At 53.2% G+C, this 24439-nt stretch overlaps 2 protein-coding genes across 7 annotated transcripts; one reads left to right on the top strand and one right to left on the bottom strand.

The window, feature by feature from the left end:
- Nucleotides 1-55: 55 nt before the first annotated feature.
- Nucleotides 56-10599, top strand: KHK (ketohexokinase). Of its 3 annotated transcripts, none has more exons than XM_037528370.2 (8): nucleotides 56-299; nucleotides 3621-3737; nucleotides 5681-5815; nucleotides 7824-7896; nucleotides 8506-8652; nucleotides 9542-9630; nucleotides 9820-9977; nucleotides 10065-10597. In XM_037528370.2, the coding sequence occupies exons 1-8, from the start codon at nucleotides 208-210 to the stop codon at nucleotides 10148-10150; spliced, it is 897 nt and encodes a 298-aa protein (XP_037384267.1). In that variant the 5' UTR covers nucleotides 56-207; the 3' UTR covers nucleotides 10151-10597. The 3 variants fall into 3 exon arrangements, with proteins under 3 accessions (XP_037384267.1, XP_037384268.1, XP_037384270.1); XM_037528371.2 differs by lacking the exon at nucleotides 5681-5815 and adding an exon at nucleotides 6004-6138 and having other exon boundaries at nucleotides 157-299; nucleotides 10065-10599; XM_037528373.2 differs by lacking the exon at nucleotides 5681-5815 and having other exon boundaries at nucleotides 157-299.
- A 44-nt stretch (nucleotides 10600-10643) lies between these two features.
- On the bottom strand, nucleotides 10644-24439 carry CGREF1 (cell growth regulator with EF-hand domain 1). Of its 4 annotated transcripts, none has more exons than XM_037528378.2 (7): nucleotides 24390-24439; nucleotides 13942-14003; nucleotides 13764-13851; nucleotides 12710-12775; nucleotides 12554-12624; nucleotides 12307-12431; nucleotides 10644-12102 (listed from the first exon to the last, which is right to left on the bottom strand). In XM_037528378.2, the coding sequence occupies exons 3-7, from the start codon at nucleotides 13841-13843 to the stop codon at nucleotides 11605-11607; spliced, it is 840 nt and encodes a 279-aa protein (XP_037384275.1). In that variant the 5' UTR covers nucleotides 13844-13851; nucleotides 13942-14003; nucleotides 24390-24439; the 3' UTR covers nucleotides 10644-11604. The 4 variants fall into 4 exon arrangements, with proteins under 4 accessions (XP_037384275.1, XP_037384274.1, XP_037384276.1 ...); XM_037528377.2 differs by lacking the exon at nucleotides 24390-24439 and adding an exon at nucleotides 23445-23859; XM_037528379.2 differs by lacking the exon at nucleotides 24390-24439 and adding an exon at nucleotides 19501-19754.

Here is a 24439-nt window from a genome sequence, read left to right as displayed (position 1 = left end):
CACGCGGCGGGCGGGGGCGGCCGGGCCCTGCTCCGCCCCGCGCTGCTCCGCGCCCCTCCCGCCGCCGGCGGCCCTTGGAGGAGGAGCCCGGGCCGCGGAGGAGGAGCCGGGGCAGCCCCCGGAACCGGGACGCGGCGCCCCGGGGTGAGAGGCCACGCGCGGGAGCAGCCGGGTCGGCGCGCGGGCGGCAGCTCGGAGAGTGGCCACATGGAAGAGAAGCAAATCCTGTGCGTGGGGCTGGTGGTGCTGGACATCATCAGCGTGGTGGACACGTACCCGGAGGAGGACACGGACACCAGGTAGGGGCGCCCTGGCCCTTGGAGACCTCAGGGGCCGCGGCAGCGCCCCGTTTGTGCCCCGCGGCGAAGGCCACCCGTCCGCGGAGCCAGGACCGGGGCAGGGGGTCCGTGGGAGTCCAGCCGAGGGGCTGGTGCCGCGTACCCCATTCCCCCGCTTCGGGGGACAGAGTTGAGACCTTTGGTAATGAGACCCAGGCTTTGCATGGCATTGCCACCGCCAGTTCCCTTTGCAGCCGGAGGACTGTGTGGGGATCATTACCCCATTTTACCTCCAGGCAAGTGGAGACTGAGGTATAAAGTGTTGTGTCCGAGGGCACACAGCTAGTCAAGGGCAGGGCCAGATTCTTTGCTTTTTAACAAGACCTAAGCACCTGCTTCTCCCCAGCATTCACGCCTAGTTTATCATATACCTTCCGTTTTCTTTACGTTTTCTGAGGCAGCTGACAATGAGAAGTTTGTGCAATTAGACTGTTTAATACCATTTAAAACCATGGTGTTTGAACTTCCCTACAGTTTCAGAGCTTGCTGGCACTAGAGGCACATTTAGAGACTCAGTGGGTTATGCAGAGAGCTGGTTTGCACCAGCAAACTCTCCTGGTGCAGAATTCCTGAAGGAGTTGATCAGAGATCTTTTTTTTACAAAAGTGGGTGAACAATACAGCAGGGAAACTTCCTTCTGGTTGCCTGGTAGAAGTTGAAGCGTCATTTGTTAGTTCTCCTATTTACTTTTGATAAGAACACACTACCCTGTAACCCCACGAAGGCATTTCTGTGAGGCAACCTAGGTGGCTTGCTCTTGGTGCAATCTCGAGCTTAGAGCACCAAGAATTGCTCCTTGGTTATCAGTTGTCTCAGCCAAGAACTAGATAAAAGGCAAGTTCAAGTTTTAGCTCCGGCAAGAGATTACAACTCCAGCAGCCATGAGGCTGATTGAGGGGAGACTGGGCATTCTTCAGGCTTTGGGGCCACATAACACTGTCACATGCATCGCCACCTACTTTGCTCACAGCAGCCGACGGGCAGCATGAGAGGACGGGTCACATCCTTGCTGTGTAAATGATGAAGCTAAAGTTGTGGAGAAATGAAGTGATTTTTGTAAGGCTACACAGTTCGTGAGCGGTAGAGCAGTAATTATCACCCAAGCCTCTGAACTCTGAGCCTGGAGCTCCAGCCCTCCATCATCTCTTGTGCTCCCTGTCCCTTTGCTGCTGCCCATCTCACGGAGCCGAAGCCTCTTTTGGTTGCCCTGATTGCCAGACATTAGAGCCCCTTGCTGGTGTGCAGGCACACAGGTGTGCTGCTGTGCCATGTGACGCATCTACCGAGGCCTGCTGGTCCAGGTACGCAGCGAGGAGTTAGGTTCCCTCCTGGGAGAAGAGTGCCAATTCTCAGGTCACAGGTTCCCCAAAGCCTGGGGAGGAACTGGAAGACCCAGGTGCCTCTTTCCATGAGAGCTGCGGTCCCATTCCCTTTGGGCTTCTTCTTCTTTTTTTTTTTTTTTTAATAGAGGCATGCTTTATTTATTTGTTTGCTGGTTTGTTTGTTTGTTTTTTGTTTATACAAGCACTGGGTACAGTCCGAAGTGCGGGAGGGAGGGTGAGAGAATTCACCAGAGCCAGAGCGGGGAGCAGAGCAGGCAGAAGGACCGAAGTACACTGCTGAGGGGAGCAGCGGGCGGCAGGAGAGGTCTGCGCGCTATGTGGGACCCTCCTCTGGTGGCCGGGGAGCAGCCGGGGATCGAACCGGCGCCGCAGAGGCCGCGCGCAGTTTCGCAACCCAGCGCTCGACCGCTGCGCCACCGGGGAGGCCCCCCTTTGGGCTTCTATTGGGAGGCTGAGATAAGGAGGGCCCTGCCAACTCCCACCCTGATGGGCTGGTTCTGAAGGTGGGCATTAGGCACGCCGCCTCTCTAAAGAGACCCTTCCTGTGTTCTCCATGCCCATCGCCCTTCAAGCTCCCCCTCCCCAAGACCCATGGCTCTGGTCCTTGGTGGAAGCAGCCTGTTTGTCCATATTTCCTTTCTCTGCCTCGCTCCCCAGGGCCCCCAGCCTAGCTCCCGGATGCTGTGGTGCCTCCCAGATGAGTAAGCAAGTGGGGACCCTGTCTCCCTGGGTATCTTAGCCCTACCTGTCCCAGGCACTCTGTGCTCCAAGGGCTGTTGGAGATTCTCAGGAGCTGCCACCTGGAGCTGGGCCAGACTACTGAGGAATGGCCTGCCTTTCAGAGCCCATAACAGAACCTTCCAGAGAGCATCCTTATGCTCAGCAGAGCATTTTTTTTTTTTAAGATTTATTTATTTACGCATACGAGAACCCAAGAACTGGTTTCAGGCCAGAGGTGTGTATGGCGGGGCGGGGGGCATGAGAGGATTCACCAGAGACAGAGTGGGGAGCAGCGGACGAGTCAGGAGAGGTCTTCTGCGCTGTGTGGATCACCTCCCTGGCCGGGGATTGAACTCGTGCTGCAGTGGCTGCTGATAGCTTGATAGTGCTGCGTCTTTAACCCCTACGCCACCAGGAAGGCCCTTCAGGTGTATCTTGAGTTAGTTTCCTTTTATTAAATTTTTAGTAAAGATGGAAAAAAGCTACAGAAACAAAAGGCCATTATATGAGGTGATGGATGCGGTGCCTAACCCCCGCATGGTGGAAACCATTTTACAGTAGCTGCTCGTATCAAATCATTCCATTGTGCGCCTTACGCTTACGTGGTCTATCAACTGCACCTCAGTAAAGCTGGGACGGGGAGGGGGGGGTGCAGAAAAATCGCTCTCCACCCAATAATCTTTCAACGTTTGACATGGTGAAAGTCAGCTCTCCCGCTTTAAAATCATCAGAAATGGCAGCTTTGCTTCCCGGCTTACTTTAACCTGTGCTTGTTACTGAAGAGGGCTCTCAAGACAGGTGCAGGCAGGAGATCAGATCCCCTTGGGAAGAGGCCCTCAGGGTCACCCAGCTCTCAAGGAGGCAGCTTGTGCAGAGATCATGGGCCGTTGTACAGAGATCATGATGGATCAGAGCGAGTGGTTCCCCGATGTCCTAAGAATAGATGGAAGCGTAGAAAATAATCACTGTCAGTTTGAATTTAGCCTTGACTGGGGATTCACACCTGGACCTCAGCCAAGTCATTTTCCTTCTCAGAGCTGCAGCTGCCCATGTAGAGGATGAGCAGGCCAGCCGGATGCTTTCTGAGGAGCAGCCCCTGCTGTTACAGTCTAAGGGCCCGCCCTGGCACTGCAGGGCCCGGCTTCTTGGCTTCGCAGGGACCAGCCGGCTTCTCAGGCTCCAGCTGCTGCTGCCGCAGGACCCTCTCTGTGTTTTGCAGGTGCTTGTCCCAGCGATGGCAGCGCGGAGGCAACGCGTCCAACTCCTGCACTGTTCTCTCCCTGCTAGGAGCCCCCTGCGCCTTCATGGGCTCTCTGGCCCCAGGCCACGTTGCCGAGTGAGTGGAGGAGCAAGCAGGGGAGGCCTGCCCGCAGGGTGGGGGTGGGGGGCGAGAAGGAAGCCTGAAGTCTGGGTGGGGCGGCAGCTGGTAAGAAATGGTTCTTCCTCAGAACAGGCAGGAGGAGGCGGGGTGGGGCGGCAGCACCCAGCCTCCAGGTGTGGCTTATCTGCTGGTCGGTGTTAAAGCTGCTCCTGTTGAAGGTTTTCTCCCTACAACCCAATTCCCAGGCGCCTGCTCCAGCTGCCCCACCTTTGTCCTTGTTTCTGGTAGACTCTGTGGTGCATGTGACTTTGCCCTCCGCAAGTCTCCTATCCTGCTCGTGGCAGAAGGCAGCTGGGGACGTGCTCCGCCGCCCTCCTTCTGGGATGGCCACCACTCACGGGCCCAGGGCCCAGCGCTTCTTTGCCAGTGGAGGCCAGAGCGCAGCAGGAGTGCCCTGCCCGAGGGTGGGGTACACGCTGAAGCCCGCGCTAAAGCTGGCCTCAGCCCATGCCCCCCATGAGTCTACGGCTCATCGGCCCTAGACGTGCAGCCGTAAGTGGCCTGGCGTTTTCCACGCAGGCCCTGCAGGCACCAAGAGCCCTTTGCCCCGCTGGGGCTGCTGACTCAGCAAGCACTTTCTGGGAGGTGTGACCCACACTTTGCCCACTGCGGACAGCGGGCAAGCTGCCAGGTTGCTGGTCCGTGATGCACAGATCTTTGCACCCTGGCTGAGGAGGCGCTGCTAACAGAACCTCCGGGGCCACAGCCAGATTTTCTCCATGATGAAGTGGCACGAGGGGAATAAGGGCAAGACCCTGCCCTGGGAGGGGCGCAGAGGGGCCTGGAGCCCCTAGCTGAGCTACGCTCTCCAGCAGCCACCTTCCGGGCAGCTGACGGGCGGGGCATTCTGAAGTCTCCCCAGGTGTTCAACAGACATTTCCCGAGCACCTACCATGTGCTAGGCACTCTGGGCGCCAAAGTTATTAGGCAGAGCAAGCCATTTTTCCATGTGGGAGAAGGTTACGGTTTAAAGGATCCCTGCGTATAAGACAAAGAACGATGCCCCGACTCCGTGCTTTTGTAGAAGGATGTATCGCCCTGCTTTGGCGTTGCCCGAAATGGAGCCCAGCCACAGTGAGAAAAGCCGGATGGTGGCTAGACTGCTGGGCATAAGCGCCAGTTCTCGGCCACAGGACTCTGCATCTCCAGAGAGGCCAGGCTGGGGCCTTACTCTCCTGCTGGCACAGTCTTCCCCAGGTGCTGCCCGCCAGCTCTCTGGGGTTGGAGGGGACTCTGGGCAAGAGCCCTGGACCAGGCCCAGGCTGAGGCACCAGGAGCCAGCTCACTGGCCATGAGGGTTCGCCTCCCTGAGAGGGAAGAAGGCAGTGAGCAAACTCACCCGGGCAGCACCCCTTCCTGGCTGGGCATCACAGAGACAGGCTTAGGCACAGGACGTCAGGTCTGGAAGGGGCTTCAGAGGAAGGAGTGACATGGCAGAGCATGCAGAAGGCAGCTGGGAGGCAAAGTATCACCGTGGTGATTAATTATTAAATCTGCCTGTGTCTCGCATGAAACAGGCCACAGTGTCCTCACCTGCTGGGTTCGAACAGGGTACATGTTCTAGGCCCCAAATCTATCTCCTCCAGCTTTATGCCTGAAGGAAGAGGTCGGACTTTGCTTCAGCCCGGACCTGAATGAATGCCCCTCAGTGATTTTCTCGCTGAGCCCCAGCCTGTGCGCTCCTGCTGCTTCTGCCCCCTTCACAGCCTGTGGAACCTGGTGATTTCCAGCTCCCTCACGCTCTGCTTGCACTCCAGCCTTTCAGGGCCCCTGGGGGCCCAACCCTCCCTTCCCCAGACCTTTGTGAAACCGTACCTACCCCCCATTCCACCCCCCCACTTCTCCCCCATCCTGCCCTCCCCCTCTCCCCTGGCCCCCCCCCCCCCCCGCCGCCGCAGCTTTGTCCTGGAGGACCTCCGCCGCTATTCCGTGGACCTGCGGTACACGGTCCTCCAGACCACGGGCTCTGTCCCCGTCTCCACGGTCATCATCAGTGAGGCCAGCGGCAGCCGCACCATCCTGCACGCCTACAGGTCGGTACCCCTGTCTGCACCTTGCCAGCTGCGCCGTCACTAAACTCTCAGAACAGGACCAGCGTCTCTCAGAGGCCTGCGGGCTCCGGCACCCCTACTGCCCACTGCTGTGGGAGCTCACGTAGAGCCCCACGGAGGCTCTAATATGTGTCTCCTTGCCCTCCCCTTGGCTCGGGCGCCACCCCAAGTTTCCTGGTGACTGACTTCAGGCTGCGGGGCGTGGATGTGTCTCAGGTGGCCTGGCAGAGCAGGGGGGAGACCCCGTGCTCTTGCTGCATCGTCAACAACGCCAATGGCTCCCGTACCATTGTGCTCTACGACACGTAAGGCCCCCGGCCTCGCCCTGCCACAGCCCACCAATCAGTTCCTTCACTTGCCGCCATGGGCATCCCAGTTGCACATCCTCCGAGGCCTCTCTCTCTGTACCGGAAATTGCCCCCGTGCCTACCTGCAGTGATTTGTGAATCAGTTTCAATGAGGGGAGAAGCGAGGCGGGAGGGGAGGGGCTTGGCTCCGCTGGGCAACTTGACCTTCCCTGGTAATGCCGAGGAGGGGCAGGCGGGCCTAGCCAAATGTAATTTATGGTGATTCCTCCATAATTAGTCAATCAGCAGCCTGGGTGTGGGTGTGGTTGTGGGGAAACTGAGGACAGAGGGATGAGAGAAGTGATTGAAGCCATCTTAAGTTGCCAACGGGTCCCGCAGATATTTCCAGGTCAGCCCCTGAGCTGCCAACCTGCAGCAGAGTACCGAGGAGCTGGGGTTTGGGTGTTGTGGAAAGTGGACTCCTTATCCCGAGTTCCCAGCCTAATAAAACTAGACTAAATGCCACACACCACTTGCAGCCATTGCTGAGGGAGCAGGAAGGGGAACGTTGGTTCAGCACAACCGGGTCAGCTGAGAGGGGACCTTTCAACATCCCGAGCTACTAGGGAGAGACCTAGTGAGCCCAGACCCTTCTAATCTCTCAGCTTCCCGCCTGAAGACTCTCAGAGGTTTACTTCAGGTCTGGTGTGTGCCGGGTGCCATGTTAGGGCTGAGGTGGCCCGAGCCTGGCTGCCCCTACTCCTCAGCATGGCCGCCGCCCAGGGGAGAGGCCACACATCTCAGGACCAGAGATCCCAGAGCCCCCCCCCCGTGTCCCGGTGGATGAGTGGGCGGGCGCCACACGCTCACGCAGCCTTCATGCTGGGCGCGCCTCGTCATCCGCCTGTTAAGCACAGTCGCAGCAGCTGTGACCAAGAGCACACCAGGGGCTGCACAGGGAGGGAAGAGGAGCTCCCAGGACAAACATCTGTTGCCCACTAACTCCAGCAGCAGGCCTGTGAGGGTGGGGGTTTGGGCCCCAATTACCCACGGGGAAGCAGCCTTGAGAAGGCCGAGCTCTCTCAGTTAAATGGACGATGGATTCGACCGCAGAACATGGAGGGGAAGACAATGAAGTCTCTGCCTAAGGAAGGTCCAGGTGAACCCTTGCCAAGTCTCCACACCTGAGCCATTCCCAAGCACCCCTGTGACCTCAGGGTTGTTGCTCAGAGCGACCAGCTCTAGACAGCGGTGCTGTCTCCATGGGGTGTCAGAAGTGAGTGGGACGAGAGCCAAAACCCGTGCAGGGCACCAGTGGCCTTTGTACTTTCTCCGGTCACAGCATGCTGGGAGCTGTGGGCTGCCGCCTAGGGGAATTCTGGGAATTGTAGTCCCAGTGCGCTTAGAGCATTCTGGGAGATGTGGTCTCCAAGGCCCCTGCCACAAGCTGATAATATCAGAGCCTCAAACACAGGAAATACACCCTAACAGATTGTTGCCAGTCCCCTGCCTGAATGGAACTAGTGGGACAAAAAGGGGTCAGGAGTTTAGCTGGGTCTGGCTAAACTATAGCGCTGCCTGTGCTACAGATGCGTCTTCCTGCCGTGCTGCAGGTGGCACCAGTTAGCAGCCAGTTAGCAACCCTGGCCCAGGCTGACTTCACCAGGCTCCTTCTTCTCTGTCCTTTCCAACCCTTGACGTAGGAACCTGCCTGATGTGTCTGCTACAGACTTTGAGAAGGTTGATCTGAACCGATTCAAGTGGATCCACATTGAGGCAAGCCCCACCCTTCTGTGTTTCGAGCATCTCAACCTGCCAGCTCTTCCACTTGTTCTGTCTCCTTGATTTCTTTGAACCATGAAGTACCGTAGAGATCGTGAACCCTCTCCCCATCTCCTCTCCATCCTTCTTTAAGCTTTCGGGTGAAGTGACTAAGGCCCAGAAAGGTTGAGCAACTTACTCAAGGTCACGCAGCAGGGTGTGGTCACCAGTAGCAGGATGCTGGCTCCTGGTCTGTACTTTCTGTGTGGGACCCTCCCACTTGACTGGTGGCATGAACCTGCAAGAGGCCTGGGCCAGATCCCAAATTAAAGGAACTAGAATTTTCATTCAAAAAGAAGTTTTGGAGTCTGGATGGGAGGAAGCCTGAGAAGGCCTGAGTTCTAATCCTAGCCTTGTCATTTTATTTATTCTAGGTCCTGAGGAGAGTCTATAAAATGGGAGGGCTAATTGATAAGGTCTCCAAGGTTTGTGGCAGCTCTAGAAGTTTTAGACTTAGGGTGGGGTACCAGCCCAGTCACCCCCTCTCCACCCAGAGTTCCAGCAGAGAGGGAAAGATGAGCCAGGCAGTGCCAGGCAGGTCCTGAGCTGTCCTCCCTGCTTCAGGGTCGGAATGCTTCGGAGCAGGTGAAGATGCTGCAGCGGATAGAACTGCACAACGCCCAGCAGCCTCCAGAGCACAAGATCCGGGTGTCTGTAGAGGTGGAAAAGCCCCGAGAGGAACTGTTCCAGCTATTTGGTTACGGAGACCTGGTAAGTGGCCCTTGCAGCCTCTCCTCCTCACATCCTACTAATTAAACTGGGCCCAAGTGTTCCCTCCCCACACTTGAAATGGCAACTCGTGGCTCATTAGTGTTGGCAGGTGGGGAGCGAAACAAAGAGGCAGACTCCCAACTTAGGGCCTCAGCTGTGGCCAAGGAGTCATATGGGGGGAGCCAGAGGGCTTGCGCAGGCCACTGCAGACAGCCACAGGGCAGGCCCGCATGCCAGCACCTCCCTGGGTCTCCTCTGTCAAACAGGAGGGGAGTGTTCTCCAGGGCATCCTCCGATCCTAGCTATGGGTGGCAGCTTGTGGGAACCAGTAGGGGTGAGGGGGGATGGGAAGGGGACTTGCAGAAGGTAAATTTGGACAGGGCTGGGATGTAAGCGGGGCTGGGTGGTGACCCTAGCAAGAGCTGGTGTTTCATTTGGCAGAGGGAGAGCCTGGGCAGAAATATTTTTAACAAAACTCTCTGGCTGTTCTAATGTGTATGTAGCTGGTATTGAGGAAGTCTGGAGTCCCTACCCCTTTGCTTCAGACACAGAAACCAGACCTAGAGCGCATAGTGGTGTGAGAATAAACATCAGAACCAGCGGCTCCTGAAAGCAGTGGTTTGAAGTGGCAGTGCTGGATTTCCCCGCAAGAGGGCGCTCAAGGCTTGATTTAGGTTTCAATGGCGCGGAAATTCAGAGCTGAGGGCAATAGATGGGGGCTTTTGTGTCCCATTGTATGTGGCTGTGTTCCAGCCTATCTGGGTCAAATATAAAAAAGTGTTTCTGCGGGACAACAAGCTGCTATGTTGGAGGAGCCGTGTGACAAACTGGGGCAACGCGAGGCGGCAGGTGGTGCGTGCAGCTGGGTCAGCCCCTTCCCTTCCCACAGGTGTTTGTCAGCAAAGATGTGGCCAAGCACTTGGGGTTCCAGTCAGCAGTGGAGGCCCTGCGGGGCTTATACAGCCGTGTGAGGAAAGGGTGAGCTGGGGGGAGCAGGGAAAGGGCTTGAAGGGTGGGGCCGGAGTCCTTTGGAAAGGGAAGAATAAGTCTGATGGACTTGCCCTGAAGTGCCTTGGACCCCAGGGGGCTGCCTGGGGGGGCAGTGGGAGGAGGAATGAGGCTGGGGGGCAGGATGGGCTGACAACCAGCTGATGGAGAATATTGCAGGGCCACCCTTGTCTGTGCCTGGGCTGAGCAGGGCGCTGACGCCCTGGGCCCTGATGGAAAGCTGCTCCACTCGGATGCTTTCCCGCCACCCCGGGTGGTGGACACTCTGGGCGCTGGAGACACCTTTAATGCCGCGGTCATCTTCAGCCTGTCCCAGGGTGAGTACCCAGCAGGAGGGGCAGGACTGGGCCCGGGCCTGCCCAGAGGACGGTGTTAACCCAGCTACGCTCCCTCCCCCACCACAGGGAAGCCTGTGCAGGAGGCCTTGCAGTTCGGCTGCCAGGTGGCCGGCAAGAAGTGTGGCCTGCAAGGCTACGATGGCATCGTGTGAGCCTGTGGTGGGGCTACTAGCTCACGTCCCTGCTACCGCTACCGTGGAGGTTGGCATCACTGGCTTCCTGGCAGTTTCCCCCCTTCCAACCCGCTGCTGGGACTGCCCTGCTCCCTGGGCAGATGCAGGCTGGGGAGGGCCCTGCCCGAGTCCTGGCATCTCATGCCACAGAGCAAATAAACCTCCTTGCCCTGAGCCAGCTTCCCCTGGCAGTCTGCTTGTGCTCCATGCCCAAACTGCTCTGGGTGGGGATTCCTGAGGTTTTTGACACCACGGTTCTCCCCCCTCTTTTCCTTAATTCCTCCAAGGCACTTCCCCACCCAGGCCTGGAGGAGGGGCTGCCTGGACTCTTGAGCAGCAGGTCGCTCCCCCAGCCGCCTCCTGTGCCCAGCTCTTCCTGTGAAGAGTGGCTCGGGGTGGGGTGACACTTAACTCCTGGACCCTGGGGAAACCTCCAAATAACCACAGGCCAGGAAAGAGTTCCTCGCCCCCACCCTCCCTCCCTGCCCCTCGTCTCTCGTCCCTTGGCTCCAAGAGTGTCCAGGTGGTTGAGCCAACTCAGTGGTTTGGTGGCACCTTCACAGTCTAAAAATATCTCCACCATGACTGCCCCAGAGCCTAAAAGTCCGGTCCTTGGGCAGCCTTATAATTAAGGCAGTGCCTCAACCACAGATGGGGCTGCCCACAGTGTTGCTGTCCTGTGGGGAGACCGGGCCTGGAGGGCAGAATGGGCCCGTTTCCACTCGAAGATTAGGGCAGGGTGGCCGAGGCCCGAGAATGTGCGTCAGAAAGACCCGAGTTCATACCCACCACTTAATTAGCTTTGTCACCCGGGTACGTGACTGAACTCGTCTTCCTCAATTTCTTCACCTGGTAAACGGAACTAATTCTGCATGATCCTAGAATGATCGCGAGGATAAAATCAGGCAATGGGTGACGTGCCCAGCTGGATGGCTGGCGTGTGCTCTGCTCTCAGGAGAGGTTGTTGTTCACACGGCGGGGGCACAGAGCGCAGATGCGGCCTTGCGGAAGATGAGCCCCGGAGGAACACCAGGAGAGGGGGCACCGCGGTATGTGGGCTCCCGGGAGGGCTGGCGCTCTTCCCAGGGCGGTCTGCAGCCGGCCATGGCCTGGTGCTGTACTCCGCTGCGTCTCAGCACTGGCCGGGGACACGGGGAAAGCCGCATCCCTGCTTCTCCAAGACCTGCCCAGTTCCCCCCCGCTGGGCCCCCGGGTCTGGCAGGCACACTGTAGACATGCCCGGGGCACGGTTCATTCGGTTCTTTATTTGGTGGGCTGACTCCAGAGGTGCCCCTCAATATAGGGTCTCCCAGACCTGCACAGAAAGACCCGCCCCCGCGGGGGCTGGGAAGGGGACACGGAGGTGGTCCTTCTCCAGAGACGCACCCTTCAGAGCTTATGCGCTGGCGCTCACACTTGCAGGGGGGAAAGGTTTACATCTCATCGTTCTCCAGTTGAATAGCATGAGCCTCAAACTCATCGGGGGTGTTCCTAGACTCCAGCGTTTCCTGTGGAAGCTCTTCTGCCTCCTTTCTAGTGTCTGGGGCCTCTGCCTGTCCCTCAGTCTCCCCTCCAGGGCCTGGGGCTTCTCCTTCAGCCTCAGCCGGGTGCCCAGTCTCCCCTCCAGGACCTGGGGCTTCTCCTTCGGCCTCAACTGGGCCCCCAGCTTCCTGTGCAGGCTCCACAGATCCCCTTCTGGACTCCTCTGGTCCCCCAGCTTGGTCTCTGGGGTCTGGGGCTTCCTGTGCTTCTTGTCCTGATGGGATTTTAGTGGACAGGGGCTGCCTCCCAATATCCTGTGGCTCCAGGGGCTCTCTGGGCTCTGCCTGACTTGGGGCCTCTCCTGGGAAGTTGATGAGCTCCCCAGGGGTCATGAGTCCATCCCCATTCAGGTCCTGGGTCTCCAGCACCTTGTCCACCACCAGGATCACCTGTGGAAGCACACGGTCACCATGGAGTCTACAGTGACCAGGGGCCCTGCCCTGCCCAACACACCCCTGCATCCCTGCCAGCCAGGCTTTGAGCCCTCCTTTCACGGGGGATTCACCAAAGGGGTCCGGATGAAAGAGACCAAAGCCCTTAGGAGCTGGGTCTCCTTCACAGGAGAAGGGGACCCCCCAGCCAATGGGGCTTACCGGGTTGGGGGCAGGAGAGTCAGCAGCTCCAGGAGCAAGAGCTGCTGTCAACATGGACAGCAGCTCCAGGCCATCCAGGTGTCCACTCTGGTCGTAGTCATGCAGGGCAACGAGGTAGAGGAGAACTGAGGAAGAGCAGCCTGATCAGAAGCAGCGTCAGGGCAGGCGAAGGCAGGAGGCCACGCCTGGCCCAAGGTCAGTCCCAGCTAGAACGGCCCGAGCCTCCCCCATCAGCCTAGGCCCTCACCCTGCTCCCGGCTCATGTGATCCGGTTCCTCTTCCATCCCCTGTAGTCCCTTTAGGTAGCTCTGCAGAAGTCTGTCAGAAAAGTGGAAAATCAGCCCAGGAGAGGCCTAGTTTGCAGCCACGGCCAAGTCCTCAGGCCCCAGCGCAGCCTACTCACCGGAGTTGCTCCTGGCCTGGCTGGAAGGGGTTGAGCAAGGGCTGGTGTTGTACTTCAGGGTCCAGCCTGGAGGGGGAGGGAAGGCCTGGCCTTTCAAAGAGCCTCCCTGGGCCCCAGCCTCCCTGTCTTTCACCCCCAATCTCTTGTCAGAGTTCTCTCCCCAGACCTAGAGGGAGTTTCCTAGGAATCCTGTGGGAGGAGGCCTTCTAGCCTCCTTGGAAGTAGGAGCTTACTGAGACTGCTTTTCCAGATTCCTAGCTTAGCTGCTGAGTAAAATCTCAAAACCTCTGGTAGGTAGCAGCCAGATGAGGCCGCACCCAACAGACACAAGCTGGACAGTGAAAGCCAGTAACGGGCAAAGCAGCCAAAGCCCAGGAGCCAAGGGCAGGTCTGCGCTTGCGCCCGGGGGCACTGCCCAGTCTCACACGGACCTGATTTCCTCCCCTGGCCCAAATGGGACTCTACTTTTTCCCAAGCATACATGCTGGTTTTAGAGTTTCAGTCTGCTCAGGATCCTTTGTCAGTCTTTAAAGCTCGGGGTTTGCTCCCAGTTCTGGACAGGGGCACCTGTTTGCCAAGTCAATCCAGACCTGTGACGCTGGCAAGTCAGCAGAGCTGCTGAAGCAACTGCATCACTGCTGCAGCCCTTGCCGCTGCTCCTGCACTTGTCCTCTATCCCAATCAGCACCCCCACCCCTGCATGTACTGCTACATGACACCTTGAGAATGGCATTCAGGTGAAACAAATAATACACTAATGATCTCAATTCCCCTGGAGTCGCCGCTGTAAGGTCTTGATGAGAACTGCAGCCCGTTCCCCACCAGCAGCTTCTTCCCTGTGCTGCGCCCCTCGTTGGACTGAGCTCCCAGCTTCCCAGGGAGCCCCACAGACATGAACTGAATGCACAAGGCAGAGGTGAGGTGGGGGAGAGGGATACGCGTCAGGGAATACACGCCCCAGTCCCCTGCCTCCCAGAGGGGCCCACCACACCCTTGGGATCTCCAGAGACTCCCCCTGCTCTAGGCCACAGTGCCCCCCTCCGAATCCTGTTACCTCAAGGCTCCGTCCTTGGGGGCAGCATGGGCCAGGGGCAGCAGCAGCACTAGCATTTTCATCATCAAAGGAAACATCATTCCTGTAACTGGAACCAGAACAGGATTAGAGAGTCAGGGGGAAGGGGTGCCCTCCCCAGAGCAGGGGATCGGTAGGAATGCCTTGTCTCCTGTCTCACCTGCAGCTCAGGTGACAGCCCTCTTGCTCAGGGAGGAGCCCAGCACAGATATCAGCGACCCCCTGTGGGATTTAGTGCAAAACAAATCTTACTCTGGATCCAGTGCGTACAGTGCACGCGGCAGACCTGCTCTGGCAGACGGACATAGCGAGGAGCCCCTCCCACAGCTGCTTTGAGGAAGCAGCAGCAAAACAAAGACATGGGGGTCTCTCTGGTGGCACAAGTGGTTGTCAGCACTATGAAGTTATCGGCAGCCACTGCAGCATGAGTTCAATCCCCAAGTTCATCTCCTGATCTCGGCCAGGGAGCTACCCACATGGCGCAGCAGACCTCTCCTGTCTCACCACTGCTCCCCTCAGCAGTGTATTTCAGTCAGTCCGCCTGTTCTGCTCCCCATCTGTCTCCAGTGAATCCTCTCACTACCCCCTCTCCACATCTCTGGACTGTACCCCAGTGCAGTCTAAATAAATAAATCTTGAGAAAAACAAGGACAGGGAGAAGAGTCACAGAAATGTTCCTTCTTCCATGCACATGGTGGTCCCCACAGATACACTGAGTCTACAGAGTTTGATGGTGTCCATAATCCCCAGTGAGCAAACAGGAGCTAAAGCCACAGCTGCCCTAAAGGTGTTCACAAGCCTTCGCTGGTGACATCCATCCTAGGGCTTTAGAGGCTGCACCCGGGAGAGCTGCCCATCTAGGCAGGCAGTCGGAATAGAGATCGGCCTGTCATCTGGTGGACATAATCAGTAAAGCGGAGACTAGAAGAGTACTCAGCCCTCCATTTCAATAGTAAGCATCCCAGTGAAAGGAACTCCTAAGCTGGATTAAAAAATATATAAATAAATAAAATAAAATAAAATAGAAAGTGCACTGAGTTGGCAAGAAAATAAGAAATTCTCAGAGTAAAAACGCACAGTGAAAATGGTATTCCAGGGGAAAAGTGCGCTTTAAGTCAGCTTTTAGACTATAGAGTTTCTGCCAAACCAAACCCTGGTAGCCTTGGGCTATCAGTGTGAGTGCTTAGTGCACTGGAGGAGATGAGAGACAAAAGAGATCAAGCCGGGGTGCACGTAGTACTGGAGACCCACGGGAGATTTCTTGAGCATTGGGATTCGAACAACGCCACTCTCTATCAAAGGAGGAACGAAAAGTAAATTTGTCATGATCAAAGGCAGCAGAGAATCTTGCCTATCTTGATCTTGATCCTATGCAGAAGGGAGAAAAAACCCTTCCCTGAGCATCAGTGACAACCCTGCTGTAATGCGACTTGGAAGCTGAACTAATCTTCCTCTAAAGTTCACGGTTCATTTGGAAATGGCACCTGGTTGACAGTGGCCCCAGTTAACTGACAGAGGAAAATTTACATCTTCTCTGGAGGAGCACAGCTCTACCCCAGGCCTCAAAGAAGTTCCAGAGGTAAAGTTTCAGGGAGCATGAACTCATACTCAAAGAGTCATAAACACAGGGAAAGAAGACACCATGTGTGAGCACCAGCAAGATGACAGCAGGTAAAACCAGACTTGCAAAAATTAAGATACTGGGATTATCGCACACACTATTAAAGTATATTCAATATGTTTTAAGAAATCAAAGAGAAGCTTAAAACTATGAGAAAGAAATAAAAGCATAAAAATGAACAAGTAGATTTGAAGAAACAAAACTTACATAAATAAAAAGATTGACTTAAAAAATGCAATGAGTGAGTTAAACAGATTAGACACAGATGGTGTAAGAATTAATGAACTGGAAAACAGATCAGAATAAATTATCCAGGATGTAGCTCATTGAGTTAGAGACCTAGTAAACATAAAGGTGAAGTTGCATGGAGGATACAGGAGATAATAGAGAAAATTGGGTAGAAACAGTATTTTAAGAAATACCTGAGGCCATCCCTGATGGCCTAAGGGTTGAGTTTCAGTGCTATCAAATTTATGGCCTGAGTTTGATCCCCAGCCAGGGAGCAACCCACATGGCAAGCAGACCTCTCCTGTCTCGACTGCTGCTCCTCTCAGCAATGTATTTCAGTCAATCCGCCTGTTCTGCTCCCCACTCTGTCTCTGGCGAATCCTCTCCCCCCCAGCACTTCTGGCCTACACCCCAGTTCTTGTATGTATAAATAAATATATTTGCAATATATTGCAAAGCATAAATATGCCAACCCAGGAAGCACAAAAATCTCAGGAAGATTAAATAAACAGAAATGCACACCCAAAGCTGTTGATTTACAATGAGAGGACATTAAGAAGAAAAGAAGCATATTTTAATATGCTGAGAAAAGAGGGATTGCCATTCTAGAATTTTAGTCTCAGAAAATTATCTTTCAAGAATAAGGAGAAACAAAAACAATTTTGATAAGTTTCAAATTAGAGAATTTATTACCAATATTACCAATATTCCTCTATTAAAAGAAATGTTATGTAGTCCATTCAGAAAAAAGGAATCTATTTCAAAATTCCAGAAAGTTTAAAATGCAAGGAAAAATAGCGATCAAAATCAGAAACCAGAAATCAGAAATATGTGGAAAATCTAATCAACGAATAATAATTATGTTAACATATGGGGCAAGAAAGGTGGACTGAATGACATTATTGGACAATATTAAGAAATAAGTTGAGGATAATTGTCTTGGAAGAGATTAGACATATTGATCAGCTTTATTGAATACACATGTAAAATATGTTAAGGCTAAGCTCTAAAAAATTAGAAATGGAATGTAAGACTTCAAGCCAGCAGAGAAGAAAATGAGTGGAATTTAAAAAAAATCCATTTGAAGGAAGACAGGGGGAAAAAAGAAGAAACTAAAATAAAAATGAAAGTTAAAAGGAAGAACAAATAAAAAGCACAAAATAAAATGGTAAAAATAGATCTAAATATATACACTTAGATGTATTGTATAAAATCATATAAATTGTATAAATATAAATTGTATAAAATCATCCCCTAAGAAACAGATTTTCAAAAGTTATATAAAGCAAAATATACTTATATGCAATTTTTAAGAGATTAACCCAAATAGATAAAAAAGGTTGCAAGCAGAAAAACGGAAGGCTTATTAAGTAACACTAGACAAAAGGAAGCTGGTGTCTCATTGCTCACATTAGACTAAAGAGACTTTAAGGTGAAAATCTTTATAGGTAAAAGGGTGTCATTATAGAATGCACAAAACTTTAATCCCTGAGTTTAATCCCTGGGGGGCCTTCCTGGTGACACAAGGGGTTAAGTCTCAGCACTATCAAGCAGTCGCCACTGCATCACAAGTTTGATCTCCGGCCAGTGAGCTGACCCACATATGCCTCAGCAGACCTCTCCTGTCTCCCTGCTGCTCCCCTCAGCAGTGTATTTCAGTCAGTCTGCCTTTTCTGCCCTCCACTCTGTCTGTGGTGAATCCTCTCACCATTCCCCGCCCCCCTGCCCCCCCCATCCCCACACCTCTGGCCTACACCCTAGCTCTTTTATGCATAAATAAATAATTTTTTTAAGTTTAATCCCTAGGAAAGTACAATAACTCTAAATTTGAAGGTATCTAATAACAGCCTCAAAATATCTAAAGCAAAAACTGACCACACACCTATTAGAATGACCCAAATCCACGATGCAGACGACACTGACGCCAGCAGGGATGTGGAGCAGCAGCAACTCTCACTGCTGTTGGGTATGCAGAATGGTACAGCTACTTTGGAAGACACTTGGGCGGTTCCTTGTAAAACTAAACATTTTCTTACCATACAATCCAGCCATTGTGCTCGCTGATATTTACCCAAAGGAGTTGAACTTAGGTCCACACAAAAACCCTGGACACAGATACTTACAGCGGCTTTATTCATAATTGCCCAAAACTTAGAAGTAACATGTCCTTCAGTAGGTGAATGGATAAATAAACTGGTAGATCCAGACAGTGGAATATTATTCCATGCTACAGAGAAATGCGCTATCGAGCCATGAGAAGACAGGGAGGAAACTTAAGTGCATGTTACTAAGCGAAAGAAGCCAGTTTGAAAAGGTTGTATATGGTATGATTCCAACTATGGGACGGTCTGGAAAAGGCAAAACTATGGAGAGAGTTAAAAGATCACTGGTTTCTCAGGACTGGAAGGGATGAATAGGCGAAGCACAGAGGATCGTCAGGGCAATGAAAACTATACGATACTGTGATGGTGAATACATGTCATTAAATATTTGTCCAAACCTGCTGAATGTCAACAGAGACCGAACGATCACTGTCGGTCCAGTTTCATCTAGTCACCACGTGGCGCTCTCCAGAGGATGCGGATAAATGGGGAGGCTCTGCCTGGGGCGGCAGAGGGCATATGGGAAATCTCTGTGCCTTCCTCTCTGCTTTGCTATCAACCTAAACTGTTCTAAAATAAGAAAGTCTTAAAAAATCCAACATAACTACAAGGAGAAAAATCTGTCACTGTGGTGGGAGAATTGAATATGTCTCATCCAGCATTTGAATTACTAAGCAGACTGAAAATCAGTAAGGATGTAGAAGATTTAGGGCCTCCCTAGCGGAGCAGGGGTTAACAACAGTGTTGTCAAGCTATCATCAGCCACTGTGGCACTAGTTCTGGCCAGGTTGCTGACCCACATGGCGCAGCAGACCTCTTCTGACTTGCCCGCTGCTCCCCTCAGCAGTGTATTTCAGTCAGTCTGCCTGTTCTGCTCCCCACTCTGTCACCAGTGAATCCTCTCACCCCGCAAATCTCTGGCCTATACCCCAGTTCTTGTATGCATAAATAAATAAATCTTTAAAAAAACAACAATGAAGACTATTATAATGGAAATTGTTAAATATTAGCCTTGAAAGTGGAAACCTAACTACAGAAATAGCAGAAATTTGAGAAATTAGAGGCTATCACAAATTTCCTAGAAAAACTTAATAGCAAAACTGATGGGGAAAAAAATAGCAAATTTTAATAACCCTATAGCCATTAAAGAAATTGAATCAGTGACTATTAATCTACATTGTTTGAGGAATTATAACCTTGAACCATTTCTAGAGAGTGGTGTGCAAATGTGCATTAACCGCCACAAAACTTCAGCCCAACAATATTATCCTGGGGTTACATTAGATAGAACATAGAAAGCTACTGTGCTGCTAATGTCAGTCCAAAGAAATGAAAGCAATAGGCAATGGCTAAGCAAATGGTATTATATGGCAGAAATGAAATGATGTTAGTTAGAAATGATGACTATTTCAAACTCATAAGTTTGAAAGGAAACAATGGACAGAGTTGAGTGGATCAAAAGTTTAAATATGTGTATCATGAAAGACACCACAAATCAGGTTCAAGGAGACAGTGAGAGAGAACTGGAGGGAAAGCAACCAGGGTTCGAGGCGACCCGGGTTCTTATTAGGGTGGAACTGTCCACCACCTGGGCCTCATCAGGGGGTTGGAGACAGAAATCTCAACATGCAGCTTGAGTGGACATCCAAGAAATGCAGGGAGATGTGCCCAGCCCCGGGGGAGGGAGAGAAGGCCCTGCCTGGGGCTCCGGCAGCAGCCTCGGTGGCTGACAGCGGGTCTAAGGGAGTGGGTCGGGAGGGCACCTCACCCGGCTCTTTGTATCCAGGGTACTGCTGTGTTGAGGAGGGGTCAGGAGTCAGCTGAGGGGTTGGTTCTCTAGGGTGGAAGGAGTGGTTCCTAAGGGCGGAAGGGCCGAGCTGGGCAGAAGCAGCCAGAAGGAGAAGGCCAGAGGTATGACCCTGGGTGCCACTAGGATATCATGGGAAGCGCCAGCAGATTCAGACTCCTTTGGTGACAACAGTCAGGAGGGGAAGCAGCCACAGGAAAAGCAAATGGTAGTTCCTAGAATAAGGATAAATGTCATCCATTTCTTTAATACGTATCGATCACGTACTACGGGCCAGGCAGTCTCTTACAAATAAGATGATAATATAAGAATTATTCTTTTCCTCCCGAAGCTCACAAATATGTAAGACAAATGTTACAACAACGGTTAAGGGCAAAACAGGGATACAGAACTGCAGAGGCAGAGGAGGCAGGGCCCAGTGTGAGGGTGTGGGTGCTCATCTCAGGCTGCCCAGTGCAAGTGCATTCCCAGATGGCTGGCCATGTGACCCGCGTGTCCCAGGCTCCCCATCTGGAAGGTGATGCTGATAAGAAAACTCCTCGTGGGTTATGGAAGGGTTAAAAGAGGCAAGACCTGTGGCATGTACTGCCCGGTTATACAAGAAAGCCCCTTTCCTTCTAGACGTTTGCCTGGACTGCTCTGTGGTGGCTTCACACATCCCCACTGTCCTGTCCTAGTCTTCCCACCTGGATACCCCAAATTACTTTCTCCTCCCCATCTGTTTACCACCAGGACCTAGGCCAAAAGGAGGCACTTGAGTAATTTAAATCCCTCGTGGCTGTCAAAACCTATTACTCAGTCTTAATGCGCCGTCATCCACGAACGATTGCCTTTTACACAGGATTTTTGTCAACTCCAAAGACACTCTGGTGGTGGCAATTCAGGCATAATGGGGAAGCACCCCTCAGACCCCGCCAATCTACTCACTCATTAGGCAAACTGTGCTGGTTTGAGAAACATGCCTACAAATTCTTGGACACTACTCCCCATAAAAACTCGATTCTAAGTCCCCTTTCTTTGAACGTGACCTGGACTCGAGTGACTCGCGGCTGGAGGACATCTTTGTGATGTTATTTCACTGCAGGTGAAATGGTGCTTTGTGCCTTCCAAGTCTGGTTCACAAAAGATGATGTTTATGACCAGTTTCTGGCTGGTTCCTGTTCTCACTCTCCCTCGCTTGACATGGAAATATGCACCCCGGAGCCTTGAGTCACCTGGAAGGAGTCTGGCAGCCGAGGGAAGGCAAATATAAGATTGCAGAATAAGGATAAGAGTTATTCATTTTATTAATATGTATCGCTCACGTACTAGAGGGAGGCACTCTATTATGAGTTAGGTGATAATATAAGGTAGAATTATTAATTCTTTCCCTCCTGAAGCTTGCACACATGTAATAAGAGAGACAGTGTTGAATCCATGATTTAAGCTACCAGGCTGAACAAGAACAGAGCACGTGGAGAAAACGCACAGACACCGTGATGGCAGGGGCGCCCCGCTGTTCTAGCCTCCAGCTGCTCACAGCTTTCCAGTCCAGTGGCCAGTCGGGTGAGAGAGCAACCTTCAGACGCTTCCAACCCAGTCTCCTAACCGCCCTGGCCAATATTGAACAAAGCAGAAACAAACTTGTCTCCATAACCCTCCCAGACCACACACTCGTGGCAATCAGTGCTATTGTTTTCAGCCACTAAGCTTTGGGGTGATTTGTTAAGTTGTCATAGTACTCAGAACTGGCTTCATGGGTGTGCGACCTGTACAGTCACATATAGCCCTTCCCTCGGAAGGGCTTAGATTAATGTGCTCTCACCATCTTAAAATTCTTAGGCATTTTTGCACGGGGTCCTACGAAGTATGTGTCTGTCCTGAGCCCTGCCCACATGAATTACTCTCACTCTTTTCATTGTAGGTCCTGCGTAGCCAGCACATGTGTGTATCTGGTCAGTATGTGCAGTGGACAGAGAACAGAGGTTAGGAACCAGCCAAATCTAACTTCAAGTCCCAGCACCACCAGCGACTGTCCGTGACGTCGGGTCAGTCATTAATCCTCGCTAAACTTCAGTATCTAATCTGCGTCACGAAGATGACAGTGCTTACCTTCGAGTTACAGCAAATACCAAGCGGATAACATTACTTCTTGTACAAACTAATGCAGTAGCCTCTTATTCTTGTCTCTGCTATTGTATCTTCTTTTAAAGAATCCTCCATATCTACATCAGATTAATTTTCCTTTGCTACAACTACACTGCTCCTGCTCCTAAACCTTCCATGGCTGCCTGTTTCCACTACAGTCCGGAGTCCTCACTGGGCTTCAAGGCCCAATATCAGATATCAAGTTACCATTTTAGACTCATCTTCCAGTGCTCCATCACACTCCCTGCTTCCAACAGAGGGAGTCTCCTGAAATACTTTTCACTTTCACTTTTCAGAGCTTTTGCCCAAGCTACTCCACCCTCTACGTGGAATATCCTGAGCCTCCCTGACAACCTCAGCGTTCTGGTGCAGTCCACAAACATAATTGCACATCGACTTTTAGTGCCATCTATGTCATATTTTCTTTCTTTCTTTTTTTTTTTTTTAAAGATTTATTTATTTATTTATACAAGCACTGGGTACAGTCAGAAGCGCGGGAGGGTGAGAGAATTCACCAGAGCTAGAGCGGGGAGCAGAGCAGGCAGAAGGACCGAAGTACACTGCTGAGGGGAGCAGCGGGCGGCAGGAGAGGTCTGCGCGCCATGTGGGACCCTCCTCTGGTGGCCGGGGAGCAGCCGGGGATCAAACCGTCGCTGCAGAGGCTGCGGGCAGCTTCGCAACCCAGCGCTCAACCGCTGCGCCACTGGGGAGGCCCTATTTTCTTTCTTTTTTATTTTAAAGATTTGTTGGTTTATTTATTTGAAGAATGGGGGTGTAGGTTGGGGGGATGAGAGGATTCTCCAGAGACAGACTGGGGAGCAAAACAGACAGATCTACTGAAATACATTGCTGAGAGGGGGCAGTGGGCGAGACAGGAGAGGCCTGCTGCGCCATATGTGGGTCAGCAACCTGGGCAGGGATCAAACTCAGGCCCTAGCAGTAACAGCGCTAAGACTTGACTCCTAGGCCACCAGGGATGCCCTAAATTATAATTTCTTTTTTTTTTTTTTTTAAGATTTTTTTTTAAATTTTTTTTTATTATTTATTTATACAAGCACTGGGTACAGTCAGAAGCGTGGGAGGGTGAGAGAATTCACCAGAGCCAGAGCAGGGAGCAGAGCAGGCAGAAGGACCGAAGGACACTGCTGAGGGGAGCAGCGGGCGGCAGGAGAGGTCTGCGCGCCATGTGGGACCCTCCTCCGGTGGCCGGGGAGCAGCCGGGGATCGAACCGGCGCAGCAGAGGCTGCGGGCAGCTTCGCAACCCAGCGCTCAACCGCTGCGCCACCAGGGAGGCCCAAGTTATAATTTCTTAAGTAATGCTTCCAACTGTGACTTCTCTGGTACAGGTAACCCACCTCCATTATTAGAAAGAACTTAGGTGAAATGTGATTTGTTCACACTTACACAATTGCTAAGCACTTAAAAACTTTGGCAAGCAACAGCACTACAACAGTTATTGAACCACTGCCTGTCAAATAAAAATGTTCCTAATCATTTCCTATAACTGTAATGTGCAGGATCCTAATTCTCCCTAATGACCACATGAAAGCCACCATAGCTGTTAGTTAGCAGTTAACGGCGTGCACTGCAATGAAGTTATCCACATCCTACACATACAAATACACACCCCATTCTCCATGACCTGGGATTTCTTTGGGCCTTTGCACCAGCGTGCGGGAGGAGTTGGCCTTGGGATTAAACCTCTGCTCAACTGCTGCCTCTCACGATAACAGTGTCACCTAGGCAAGGTGTTTATTTTAAAAATGAGGATACCTACCTCATAGGGGCTCAGGATAAGATAGTTTGGTGGTTGGCCAGACAGACACTCTTTGAGTGTTTCTGATTCTAGGAGGTGGCAGGGCCTTAGAAGGTTATCTTAGGGTGGGGTGGGAAATCCGACAAAGGGGATAGTTGTAGGTGAAAGACAAAATTGGATTTTCAGCGGTGAACTTAATGTAGTATATACAGACGCTGGTCTTCAACAGTGCACACTTGAAATTTATGTCATAACGTGATATTACTTCAATTAAAAGAGAAAATGCATTGGGGAAAAAAAGTTTAAGAGAAAACCAAACAGCTTGTCTTGTGTAATTTTCCATCCAGTGCTGAAATGTCTTCCACAGCATCCCTGTCGATACCCATTCAGCTTCCACTTGGCTTTCCAGAACAGGAACCCAGTTCCTCCCTGGGCATCTGGTCCGTTTCCAGCCCGGGGGGGGGGGGGGGGGGGGGGGGGGGGGGGGGGAATTGGAGGGAATTGTCGGGAAGTTACTTATAACTGAGTCCTCGCCCTGGTGCTCTCCTCCGCGCCCCTGGCCCCCCAGGCCTTCCCCCTCCCGGGAGAGGCCTGCCGCCCCCCGCGGGTGATGGGCCGGCGCGCCCCGAGCCTCGCGCGCTTCATCAGTCCGGCGAGGATGAAGGTCCGGCCCGCGGCCCCCGCCCTCCCGCAGCGACCAGAGGCGCGGGAGGGGAACGCGCCGGGGACGCGCCCCGCACCGCGCCGGGCCGAGCGAGCCTCTCCCTCCCGCGCGCTCCCCGGCGAGGCCCCGCGCCCGCGCGTCCGGGCCGCGGGAGGCAGCGCGGCGGCGCCTTCAGCATCCGGACTCGGGGGCCGCCGCCGCCCGCGGGCCCGCGCCGCGGCCAGGGGGTCCCCGCGGCCGGGGGGTCCCCGCGGCGTGGCGGGGTCCCGCGGCCTCGGCGCGCGGGCGGGGCTCGACCTCACCTGCGGGCGTGCCTGGGTCCCGCGGCGTCCTCGCGGCTCCGCGCCGGGGC

This window comes from Talpa occidentalis, unplaced genomic scaffold (genome assembly GCF_014898055.3).
Source record: "Talpa occidentalis isolate TD23 unplaced genomic scaffold, MPIMG_talOcc4v2.1 talOcc4.5, whole genome shotgun sequence".
In the NCBI taxonomy this organism is placed as follows: Eukaryota; Metazoa; Chordata; class Mammalia; order Eulipotyphla; family Talpidae; genus Talpa; species Talpa occidentalis.
This window is presented reverse-complemented; position numbering and strand designations above follow the sequence as displayed.

Bases quoted from the DNA above. Each gene is read 5' to 3' on its own strand.
- KHK (XM_037528371.2), top strand. From the start codon at position 208: ATGGAAGAGAAGCAAATCCTGTGCGTGGGGCTGGTGGTGCTGGACATC. The intron at 300-3,620 runs GTAGGGGCGCCC...TGTGTTTTGCAG, and splicing joins GAGGAGGACACGGACACCAG to GTGCTTGTCCCAGCGATGGC. The intron at 6,139-7,823 runs GTAAGGCCCCCG...CCCTTGACGTAG, and splicing joins ACCATTGTGCTCTACGACAC to GAACCTGCCTGATGTGTCTG.
- CGREF1 (XM_037528378.2), bottom strand. From the start codon at position 13,843: ATGATGTTTCCTTTGATGATGAAAATGCTAGTGCTGCTGCTGCCCCTG. The intron at 12,432-12,553 runs GTGAGGGCCTAG...GCTCTTCCTCAG, and splicing joins TCACATGAGCCGGGAGCAGG to TTCTCCTCTACCTCGTTGCC. The intron at 12,103-12,306 runs GTAAGCCCCATT...GTGCTTCCACAG, and splicing joins ACTCTCCTGCCCCCAACCCG to GTGATCCTGGTGGTGGACAA.